At 40.4% G+C, this 12,653-nt stretch overlaps 1 protein-coding gene across 1 annotated transcript in view; it reads left to right on the forward strand.

Annotated features, from left to right (window-relative positions):
* The window catches only part of ripor1 (RHO family interacting cell polarization regulator 1), a 45,569-nt gene that overhangs the window by 13,740 nt on the left and 19,176 nt on the right, over nt 1-12,653 (forward strand). Inside the window, exons 7-13 of the mRNA XM_008294457.1 lie at nt 473-536; nt 1,494-1,619; nt 1,889-2,037; nt 2,216-2,348; nt 5,802-5,927; nt 11,056-11,225; nt 11,428-12,121. Of these exons, the coding sequence (XP_008292679.1) occupies nt 473-536; nt 1,494-1,619; nt 1,889-2,037; nt 2,216-2,348; nt 5,802-5,927; nt 11,056-11,225; nt 11,428-12,121 (1,462 nt within the window). The remainder of the gene's footprint in view (nt 1-472; nt 537-1,493; nt 1,620-1,888; nt 2,038-2,215; nt 2,349-5,801; nt 5,928-11,055; nt 11,226-11,427; nt 12,122-12,653) is intronic.

The following is a 12,653-nucleotide window of genomic DNA, read 5'->3' on the forward strand; positions in this document are numbered from 1 at the left end:
ATAGTGATACCCTGACCAAACTCTTCCCAGTCTGCTATCTAACAAGCTTCGTTTCAGGGCAGCGAGCCACTAGGGGGCATCATGCAAATGTGTTACATGCTGATGTAAACATGTCACGGAAGAAAAGGCTGGACTGGCAGTTCAGGAGTCAGTGCTTTCTGTGGAAGTGTGTAACTCTCGTTGACATGGCCTTTAGGCTCTGTAACTCTGCCGTCTTTTTACATGCCACACATGCAGAAAAGCAGCGATGTAACACAATAAAGGAAAGGGAGAAACCCAAAAAGCACACGAGGGGCTCTTTAGTTTGTCACCTGTCACTTATGTGCACCTGCTCCCTATAATGGCACCTTCATTCCCACTTGGAATTTTATTTTGTTGCAGTTTCCCCAAATACACAAGTACCTCTTTTGTTAAATTACACTGCTTATTTATACTGTAATATATTGATATTTGTGAGAAGCTGACCACTAAGTCTGTTTTTATGTCTTTCAGGTCTGGCTGGATTTGCTAGATTGTGTGCTGGTGACCAGTATGAGGTTTGTTTGTCAGTCTTTCTCAGTTCAAATCAATTTAATTTAATTTAATTTAGTTCAGTTGATGGTGATTTTGTTTTTTGCTATGTTGAGGTTTCTCTTGTGCCTTTGTTTTTACAGATGTTTAGGCAGAACAGTGTTTAAAGTGAAGTTTAAACAAGTCATTAGGACCAGACAAGCCAGGCTAAGACTGTTTCTCACTTGGCACTGCTGTTTGCTTGTTTACAACACTGATGCTGCACGTGTTGTTTGTTTTTATTTAATATAACTGCCCTATGAACACTGACTGCTTTGTCATGTAGGCAAGTGATACTTCACTGAAATAGATAAGGCTACATGGAATCATTTACAAGGGTGTGTCAAAAAGTTCTCTGCCTCTCCTGGAAACAATGGGCGTAGCTCCTACTTTCGGTTTTGTAATGAAGTGTCTGAGCTGAGAATTCATAATGCAGATTTAAAGCCTTTCACATTTTACTATTCACACAAATGCTTGCGTGCTTATCAGGGTCTGGTTTATCTTTGTTGCTGAAAGTTAGTGTAATGACATAGCAAATCTAGATATCTGTGAAGTACCCTACACCCAATATCCAAATCAAAATAAATAATGCCTTCTTATTTGTGAGTGGAAGCATCTCATCTAGGACGCCATCACACCCTCTGGCTGTGTGAATCTTTGACGGCCCGTTCAAATGTATTTAAATTAGGAGTTTTTGTTAGTGTTTGTTCAGGTTCTGAATTGATGGGGATGTTTTCATGCGTTTCATACATACCTTTTTTTGAAGTGATTGATCCAGATGTTGGATCACTAGCATTGTTTTGTTTAGATTCTGTGAGTTTCCCAGAACCAGAATCTTTTACTTGAGCTCTGTATACATGTAAATATGATCCTTAGTGTATCTCAAGGTATAAACATACAGTGTGTGTGTGTGTGTGTGTGTGTGTGTGTGTGTGTTTGTTCAGATCTTTATGAAGTATGGTCGGCAGCGGTGGAAGCTGCGGGGAAGAATGGAGCTTAATGCCAAACAAGTGTGGGACAGTGAAGATATGGTGTTTTTGCCACTCATTAATGACTTCCTGTCTGTGAAGGTTAGTCCCCCCCCCCCAATCTATCATGGTAATTGTTTTTTATTATGTTGGATTATGTCCAGGTTTCAGCATTCTAGACAGTCCAACCTATCTTTTAGTTTTTGTGCACCATGAATTTAGTACCCTGACAATTCTGTTATTACTTCTACAGAACACGACAGTAATTTGACAGTGCATGGTTCCTAACCTAAATTATTGACAGTGATTGACCTATTGACAGCCGCAAAACAATGGTTACATGATCTGATAACATTTCTCTGGTTTCCCAGGTGACAGAAGTGAAGAGCTTAGCCAATCACGTGGTTGTAGGAAGTGTTTCCTGTGAAACTAAGGACCTGTTTGCTGCACTGCCCCAGACGGTTGCTGTGGATATTAATGACCTTGGGACTCTTAAGCTAAGCCTCGAGGTCACCTGGAAGTAAGCTTTGTCAGCCATCCTGGTAGTGTACTGAAAATTGTGCTGAGCTTTGGAGTTTGCGTTAACTGAGTCAGTCAAACGTTATCCAGAACATGACTTAAATATTATACTTAATCTTCATTTATTTTATCTCGTGTCTCTGTCTTTCCTATTCTCTCTTTCTTTTTCCCTTTAACAGTCCATTTGACAAAGATGACCAAGGGTCTGTTTCAAGCACTGTCAACAAAGCACCATCCGTCAGTAAGAGGTTCTCAACAATCTTCAACCAGAGTCCACCAGACACGCCGTCTTTACGGGAACAAGCCTTCTATGTGAGTTCTTCTGTATTCTTGTGTTCTGTTCAGAATAATGTTTGCCTGAAGCTTTCCAAGACAGCGATACTGGAATACTGTATATAATATCCAGATATGTGGGCAGCAGACATCTGAGGAGGAAGCAGACCTTTTTTTGACCTACACACTAATGCATTTAGTGTCTGGCCGTTTCTAATCTGGAAGAGTTTGTGTAGATTTCTGATAGAGAGTAACTGATCTAATACAACTGGGAGAAGCAAAAACACATGCTGTTTGTCATTAAAGAGTTTGTTGTCTTCAACACATTTCTGGTCTGAGTTCAGATCTAGTGGTTTAGAACTGCTGCAGAGGGAGAGCATTTTAATTTAGCCCACAACCATGAGTTCCTAACATTTCTGATGCCCTTTGTTCCACCTGTTGCCTTTTTGCTGTAAAGTCTCTGCCTCGGAGTCTGGCCAGGCGGCAGCACTGGCCGCTGCTGGACATTTTTAGAGGCACACTTAGCCAGAGCTGCTCCTGTAGTGACAACTCGCCAGCAAGACAGTCGACTGCAGTAAGTCACGATGAAATAGAACCCCCCAGACTAGAAACATAGAGCCCACTGGTGTATTAATAATGTTAGCGTAGAACAAGCCCTTATTCCAATCAGATGGCAACTGAGTATGTCGGCTTCGTGTCTGAATGAGTACCCTGGTCATTTTTCCATTGTTGTTACAGACCTAATGGCATTCCTGTATCACTTTTAATACACGTTTGAACTGCATGAATCACATAGCGGATAGATGTGACAGTACTTTGAGTTGTGTGAAGCAATTCAGGGAAAAATTATTCCATATTTCAGCATCAATATTGGTCCAAAAATATAGTGCAAAAGTCAGATTTTGTGCACTAAAATCATAAAACAACTTTGTTATTCACTATGCCTGAGAATTTTAAATCTATTATAAACTGAATTGTCTTTTAAGTTAAAACTTTATTAGGATGTAGACAGTCTCCAACAATGAATGTAATCCAGGTAATCCAAGTCTATATTTGATAAGAGCTATGTGAGCATTTCCAAATTGAGAGAATTGCAACGTATGTGGAACAACAGCAATAACTTCATTAATTATTTATAATCTTAAATGATCCCTGACATGGAGACAGGATCAATCAGGATCTAATAACAAGTCACACCGTGTACTTCTCTTCAGCCTACATGGGTGAGCTGTCACACAGAGTTACAGTTGTTCAGCTACAGGTAAATCATTTGTTGGCTCCCAGTCAAGGGCAGGAACAAGAAATCTGCTGCTATCATGTTGGTCAAACTGCAGCTCTGCACTCATGTGACCCTCCACTAGCCTTCAGGGCATTTGGAACCTCCTAACAGAACCTAGTGTGGTGGCAAATCACAATTAGATCAAAATGAATGAGAAGTCCCAAGTTGTCTTTGTGTCACATTAGCATTAGCATGCAAATGTCAAAATGGCTCTGCATATAGTCGTATATTTACTCTCAGCCCTGGTTCTGTCCAAACTGGTTTCAGTGGGACTCCGTGGTTTAGTGTAGACTTGCCTCTAGTAAACTCTAATACAGGGATCTCCAACTCCGGTCCTCGTGAGCTACTGTCCTGCAGGGACTGACTCAAATGAATGGATCTCCAACAGCTTGTTGTGAAGTTCTACACAAGTCTGTTAATGATCCATTCATTTGAGTCAGGTGTGTTGCAGTACGGAATCGTCTAAAACCTGCAGGACAGTAGCTCCCGAGGACTGGAGTTGGAGATCCCTGCTCTAACACCTTTGACGTACTTGAAGCTGTAGGTAAAGTTACAAATTATCAAGTAAGCACAAGCAATACTTTGTCATTCTGCTTCTGATAATCACAAGATCATACAAGTGATTATTCACACAAGCATATCACTAAACTGACCACTCAAACAAAGGTGAGGTAAAACATTTACTGAAAATGATTCATTGTAAACATCAATTAGAGTTTAATTATAGAACCACCTCCTGGTTCAACTTACACTTACAGTAGAGCCAGTTACCAACTGCAGTTGTGTGAGTACAGTTTTCCTTACAAGAGGTTACCGTACAAGAGGTTATTACTGAGATGTAATAAACAGGAATTATCCTTCGGTCCTGAATTCCCGCTATGGCCTACAGCATGCAAGACTCAGCCTTGATTTTGAAAACAGTAGTGTGAAAAATAAGAAAAAATAATTATGAAAAATTCCCTTACTAGCTTTTCCCAGACCTCCCTGTGGACCTTGAGTCAAGATTATTTTGTAAAATTATATTTTGCTGTACTAAATTGCACTAGTACACTCTGAAGTGCATAACCCCTGAAAATTAAAAATGAGCTCTGAGTAAGCAAAGCAAGTTTTTTGAAATGAATTGAATCCTTCTCCCTCCTCAATGGAATGCTGTGTCTTTTGCATGTCCACCCATAATAGCATTGTGCCATGTACATGCTAAAATTGATGGATGTAGTTATATAAACAATGAAGGAGAAGCAACCTCTTGTAAGTCGCTTCCTTTAAAGCATGCTGAGGCCTTGTGTAATAATCCTGTAAGTATGATGACTTGTAATGAGTATCATGTAAAGATAAATGTTTCAGTTACTGTTCCAGCATTTCACTGTAGCATTTTAATGCTACTTTGCCGTTCATTAAAACAAAGTGGTCTGGTAAATGTTTCTTATAGTAAATATTTAAATCTGATGACTAAATGAGATTTATGTTGCCTAACCTGCTATCTGTTACAACGATAAAAAACAGTAAATGGGGAAGATTTTCTATATAACCTCACCTTGCTGTACGTCACAGTTCGTCTGTGAAGCCTTTTTTGTCTTAGTGATCCACACTGCTGACATATCAGTTATCTGTCACTTGTTCTTGCACAATGTGTCCAGTATTCTGCAAATGTGGCCACTGAAGCATAACAGAGAGGAAGGAAGCATGGTCATGCACACTGAAAATAATCACGAGGGACAGATTGTGTGAGCTGTGTTAAGCCCTTTTTTTTTTAGACATTCGATGAGCCTCATCCATCTACTGAAGTCATGGCATTCTGTCATTTAGACAGATTTCACTTGGACATTAAAGTTCCTCACAGCTTCACTCAGACAGACCCACCAAAGTGACAGAACAAATTAAAGACTATCAAACTATCTAAATAATGAATAGCATAGTTTATTTGTGATGTCCTAAACATAGAAATTTTTGCATGTGATGATAGTCTGACTACTGCTTTATGGACAGTAAAATAAAAATATCCCAAAAAGTGTGATGGAGACTGACGTCATGCAACAAATGTTTAAACTGCAGCTTGTAAACTCTGAATCACTTCACACGAGTCCAGGAGTAAGACTGCATGCAGTTCAGCTTCACGCTTTGTGCAGTCCTGTTGTGACAGACATAGCATCTCTGTCCATATCCAAGTCCCTTTGCATCATTCCAGCCTTTTAAAGTGCGTTGTTCTCTTTTAGAACATGCTCCGGCACCGTGAAGAGTTAGAGAATGGAACAGCATGGTCGAATTCATCTGAATCTTCTGATGACTCCTCCAGCCCCCAGCTATCTGTACAAGGGCTACGCAACTCTAAACAGCAAAAGGTAAACCCCAACACACATTTTACTGTTGTTTATGCCTTGCAGTTCTTGTTTGTACAGTTGTGATTGCAATAATTATTCTGTCTATTGCTCAGTATATATTTATATCTTACTATGTAAATTATCACCAGTCGTATCATAAGTTTGGACACATACAGTGGCACATGAAACTGTGTAAAAAAAAATGCTTCATAAGCCAAAATATGTGTCATGTTTTAGATTCCTCAGAGTAGCCACTGCTTTCCTTGATTACAGCTTTGCAATACTTTTGTATATTTAGGAATAATTTAAATGCTTAAAATTGCGATCTCAGAGGTTTAAGTCTTTGTTAAGTTCATGACACTGGTTGTTAATGTTAGTAACAGTTACTTCCGTGTCTTTATTTTGCAATGGAACAGAATCCATTTGCAGTCAAAAATCAATTCAAGACTATTGACATTGCACTTCAGAAATGTTTTATTGTCATTAAAATGCATTTGTGATTAATGTGAATCAAGAGATTTTGCTTGCTGTCGAGCTAAACCTTGTGCACTGACAGAGGAAACACTCTCTGTTGGCCAGTTTTGATTGCAATGACAGCTTGGCAACCTTTATCGTTAGTACGTGAGACAGGAAGTCCATTGAGAAGACAGAGTGGGAGCAAAGGAGACAAAAAATCTCNGTGCAGTCTCTCTCTCCTGTTGCTCTCAGATGAACTGAACCTGAACCTGAACCTGATTATATTTGTCCCCTCCTTATAGAATGATGACATCATAAAGACTTCAGAATGTGAACATTCCGCATGTGGAATGTTTCAGAAGTCCTCATTTTATTTAACTATCTGCTTTGAAAAGTGCCAGGTTTGCTGCTTTTCAGATGTTACAATGAGATAAATAAATATAAAATACTGTACACCAGCAGTGAAGAACTCAGATCTTATTGTTTCTGTTCAAACTATCAGCACAACCATCAAAAAACACAGTGAAAGAGTCCCGTGTTCAAATCCTTTCTTAACAAGTTAACCACTGTATACAGCTTAGTGGTCCAGAGGTTCCCAACTCTGGGGTCTGTCCCCTCCTGAGGGTCACCAGATAAATCTGTGGGGTCATGAGAAGCCTGTAAATGGTTTCCAATACAAACAATGTGTCTGTCTTTCAAGTTACAGTGCAGTCAAAAGTTATGACCTTGAGTTTGACCTTAAAATTGTATCCAAGGTCAAATGTGACATCACCAACAGAAAGCCCCAACATGGCTGCTTATCTGCACCAAATACCATAAATCTACCTTCTACCCTTTTGAAGTTACACAGCATTTTTGAAAATGTGACCTTTGACCTCTAGTAGAGCTGTTTTTGCACTGATTGACCCTAAAATTTAATCAAAAATAAAATATAAGTAAGATATCTGTTTGTTAGACCTTAGGACTTGAGCTAGAGACCATTCACAGATGGGACCGATTCCTTGATAGTTACCTCAACGACGGGGCAACTACAATAAAAAAAATAAATAAATAAAAAAAAAAGTTAGCAAAAAGGAGAAATAATAATAACTAAAGCCGCAAGCGGCGATGGACGGGTCCTCGCCCTACGCTTGTCGGCCTTCGCGCACGGCGAGTTGTGGCGCAAACCTGCTCCGGGCGGGACTGTCATCCGGCATGTCGAGTTTGGGGCAGATCGGAGCAAGTGTGGCCTTGTTACGAGCCACTTCCTGTTTAGTGGCTGATGGTGGCCAGGTGGCGCTGTGGAGCCATTTTGGCAGTGACATGTCCAAGTCTCTTAAAATAACAAATTTTTCGCCAGTCCTGGTGTGCGTGGCGATTTTGGTGAGCTTTCGAGTATGTTTAGGGCCTCAAAAACGCGTGTCTTTGNTTGATTACAGCTTTGCAATACTTTTGTATATTTAGGAATAATTTAAATGCTTAAAATTGTGATCTCAGAGGTTTAAGTCCTTGTTGAGTTCATGACACTGGTTGTTAATGTTAGTAACAGTTACTTCCGTGTCTTTATTTTGCAATGGAACAGAATCCATTTGCAGTCAAAAATCAATTCAAGACTATTGACATTGCACTTCAGAAATGTTTTATTGTCATTAAAATGCATTTGTGATTAATGTGAATCAAGAGATTTTGCTTGCTGTCGAGCTAAACCTTGTGCACTGACAGAGGAAACACTCTCTGTTGGCCAGTTTTGATTGCAATGACAGCTTGGCAACCTTTATCGTTAGTACGTGAGACAGGAAGTCCATTGAGAAGACAGAGTGGGAGCAAAGGAGACAAAAAATCTCCACTAAACATATGCATGTCCTTCTTTATTACATTGTGACTCTGTGGACATTAAGGCAGCAGTCAGATCGTCCACGAGTTCCCACTGAAACTTCACTGTCGTAATCACTGTTAAATAAAACGAATCTGTAGGAAGTGTCAGACGCCGAAGACATGGATCAATAAATATGTAGCACGTTTAAAATAGCAGCCATTGAGCCAAAATGCTTTTTAAATATTGAGGTTGAGACCCTACAGCAGTGTTTATGAGGTGGATTTACCTGTATGATTGAAATGTTAAGGATTACAGCCCTCTGGAATGCTATAAAATACAACTTTATTGTTGTATTTTAGATATTGAGCCTGCAGCATTAAATAATTATGATTAGCCTGACTAATGAACTGAAGTTCTAACTGGAGTCAGGACCCTACAATAATAATCCAAAGATTCCCTGAACTCCCTGTGAACAAGCCTTTAGGTGACAGTGGAGAAGAATGACTCCCTTTAAACAGGAAGAGACCTCCAGAAGAGCCAGGCCCATAGAGAGCGCTCATCTGCCCTGGTGAGGGTAAAGAGGAGAGAGACCAGGACAGGAGAGACAAAGAGACACCAGACACCAGACAAGCAGATCAACCTGTGCTGCTCCAGAGCCAGAAGTACATGTAGATGGGTACAGAGGGCACCAAGCACAAACTCTGAGACTGATAACACACAAAGTTAGTCACAATATAAATTCTTAGGGCCAGTGACAAGGACAAGCACATTTGAAGATAGCCATATATATGTATATTTTTTAGAAAAGGTAGCTAAGGTAAATCATCTTGACCACATTTTAAAAAGATTCCGAACTACAGTAGCAAACAAATAAAAAAGAAAACTGAGCAAAATTAGACAACCAATCAATATACAACAGCAGGATGAAGAAAAATAAATTAAAAGTTGACACGACTAGAGCAGCGCTGGAACAAAAAGCAAGGAAAAACATGAGCCTTTAATTATGACTATAATTATTGAATTTCCCTTCTTATTGAATTTCCCTTCTGGGATGAATAAAGTATTTTTCATTTCATTTCATGACATCAGATTGCCAATAGTGGGACAAGATTCAATGTGAAACAGGAGACAGCGTTACAGCCTGGATGTAAGGTCTAAGTATCCCAGATCTACGTAGCCTAATGGCACAAAATGGAGTTAACATATCAGTAACATACTGTGCTGCTTAACCATCCTGAACACTTTATAATCAATTCTCTATTTCACCGAAAGCCATACAAATGTGCTATTTAAAAAAAAAATCTAAATCTTTTATTGTACCAGTTGGGAGTCTAGCAGTTGCTTTCTCAACTAAGTGTACTCTGGTAATGTCGGCCCACTTCATTCCCGTATACAGGGTGTTACAAGAGTCCAGCTGAAGCTACTGCATGTATGGATGACAGTTTGCACATCCTTGTGAGATCAAAGTTTGTGTGATAAAAATGTTTCTTAAATTCAAATAGGAGTCCAGGAACATTGTGCATTTTTTTTCACACAGAGGGCCAAGCACTTTGCAAAAGCTATTAACAGTCAGGTGGGCAAAACATGAACTTCATTTTGTTTTCATTCAGTTGAAACTTCTTGTCAGACGTTTGATATTGTGAAGAGACCTACAGAAGCTCATTGAAAAAGAGCAGTCAGGTGTATCTGGAGGTAACACGGTGCATCATCAGCATAACAATGATATGATGTATAATAAAAAAGTAAGCCATGGGCAGCAACAATAGTATAAAATAAAAATGGCCCTAAAGGAAGCCACATTTAAAGGGAGCAGAAGAATATGGGCAGTATCTCTCTCTGAGATGTTTCTGTCTCTCAGTGTGAGCCATTTTAACACCAGACCCTGGAGTCCAGCTTCACAGTAATGGCTACACAATTACCTTCTGAAGCCTTGGGGAACAACTTCATTTATTAGACAGCTATTAATAACAGCCAATGTCAAGGGGCAGATTAAGTGTCCTTAAAGAGGAGAGAAAGTATAATGTCGAACATGAGCGAGACAACTGATCTGCAACGACGACATCGTGTCTTTAAGTAGGTGTTGCCCATGTGATTCAGCTCAACAGCAAGCAAGCTTTTGGATTGGCAAGCAAAAATGTTCTATACATTTTAATCCCAAATTTATTATACCCACAATAACGCAGAGTCTGTGGTTTTGCTCTTGAATCTTTTTTTTTTTTATTGCAAAAATGTTCCATTTGTTGTGTAACAAAGAAGCAAAAACAACAGAATTCTGCGATCAGCAAAACTGTTGTTGCTTCAGTTAAAAGGTCAGGCGGTCTTACTGTGGGCAACCATAATTTGTTTTCATGCTGCAAAAGGTGCAAGGCCAGAGGTGTGCAAACAGCAAGGCACAGTGACAGGACTTTGTTTCCTCACTGAGAAGTGAAGCTCTCCGTCTAACAGCTCATTACTCCCTGCAATGTTTCAAACTGATCTGCTGCCCCCCAAAAATGCAGGAAGCCATTGTCTTGCTTTGAAGACATGTTTTTGGTGACTCGTACCGCTAGTAAGTGGTAAGTGTACTAACAAACACGTTGGAGTTTCCATAATTAAAGTCAGCTTTTGCTTCACCAGTCAAATGCTGCAACAGTAGGAAATATTCAGTTTGCAAAAGCAGTAGCTTAAGCCAGTAGTTTTTCTGGGAACGCACCTTAGAAAACCAATTTATAATACTGCAAATACATAAATATTGCATAACCAATAGTACTTTCAGTTTGCCGTAGGTTTAATCACCATTGCATTCATTGTTCACAGCCTCTTCCACTGTACAGCTAACCTGCAAAGCAACCACCAATAACTCCATGTCAAATCTATAGAGTCCATGTCCTCTCTCTCTCTGTCTCTCTCTCTGTCTAGGCAATGTTGGTGACACCTGAGATCCCTCCAGGTGTAACAAGAATTATCTCCCCGCAGCCTGACATTTCATGTTGCCCAAGATACTCCTCCTCATCGCCAAACTCTAATCACAAAGCCACCACTGCCACTGAAGTTCCCAGCACAACAAAACCCCAAGAAGAGAGCAACAGGTAGTGTTTGAGTTTGTGTTTTCCGTAGAATTTGTCTGAATTCTACTCTACATTGTCACAAGTTAACATTTTGTCCAAATCAAATGTTTAAACTGATTCAACTTTTGACACTTGCTCATTGGAACACAATTGAAATGAAGTGAGTGGATTGTGGCGTGCTGAATCATCAGTCAGATTACCTGATATATGATCTGGTTTACAGGGACCAAGAGAATGGGACGGTCACTGTGATATCAGAACCTGACAGCGAGAAAGAGGCTGCTAGGAAACAGTCTCCCATAGCAACAGCAGATGTGGTGACCAGCAGCCATGCTTCACACCCTTACTCGCGCTCTCTGAGCCACATCAGTGAAAGCAGCGCTGATGGTATCGTGGTGACAGACAAGTCAGCTGGTGAATCGGGAGATGTGACGTCTACGGCCTCTGGGATCTCCATCAATGACATTGAAATGGAGATGCCCAGCAGAACTCCTGAGCCACCCTGCTCTGGTGCCACCGACCCTGACGTATCACCCAGGGGGTCCTGTGTCTTGAAAGAAGACACAACTCATCCAACACAACACCTAATCAGAAGGAAACCTGGTACATCTACCTCTCTCGTCACATCCTCCTCTCCCAGCTCTGAAGGAGAGGATCCTGACGCTCTCTCGCAAATGAACACGCTTCCCCTCCTAGACAGCGGGGAGGGGACGTATATAGCCAGACGAGTGCCAGTGGAAGAGGATATGGTGGGGACAGGCGCAGATTGTGTGTCCAGAAAGGATGATGGTCTGGTGGACAGTGGGCTGGAGGATGCTCTAGGAACTGTAGTTTCCTCTCTAGATGATTATAGAGGACAATTTCCTGAGTTACAGCTACTGGAACAAGAGCTGAAGCTGCTGCAGGTTACACTGAAGGTGAGAATGAAGGATGTGTGAGAAACAAGAACATTGTGTCCAGGGGTTGGTAGAGTAGCCAACAACTGAGCTCAAGTAAAAGTAGTTATTTTGTATAAACAGGTCATCAAGTTTACTTTCCACATCTTTAATTTCAAAAGGCTATGGCTGACATCATCTGTCAAATGGAGTTTGCCCCATGTAGAGCACAATGTTCCCAGTGTGTCTGTACGGTGGAGTCCACAAGTCTGAGAGCACCAGTCAAACGTTCTAAACAACAGGGTGCTACTTCCCCTCAGTCAGGGTGGAGTTGTGTCAAACTCCAGAGTTGCAAATATTTTTCATGTTTCTAAATCCTAAAAAACTTTCTAAATATTTCCAAGTTAGCATGAAAATGTGACAGATTTTTGATGTGCTCTCAAAATGTTGGTCAGTCACAGTGTTTATATTTACTATATACACAGTAAATCCAGAAACCATTTCTCCATCCAAACCTAAGAATGTCTTTGGTCTATATATATGTGAGTTTGCTTGGTCTGTCTGTCTCTCGTGT

This window comes from Stegastes partitus, unplaced genomic scaffold, assembly GCF_000690725.1.
Source record: "Stegastes partitus isolate 25-593 unplaced genomic scaffold, Stegastes_partitus-1.0.2 Scaffold964, whole genome shotgun sequence".
NCBI lineage: Eukaryota > Metazoa > Chordata > Actinopteri > Pomacentridae > Stegastes > Stegastes partitus.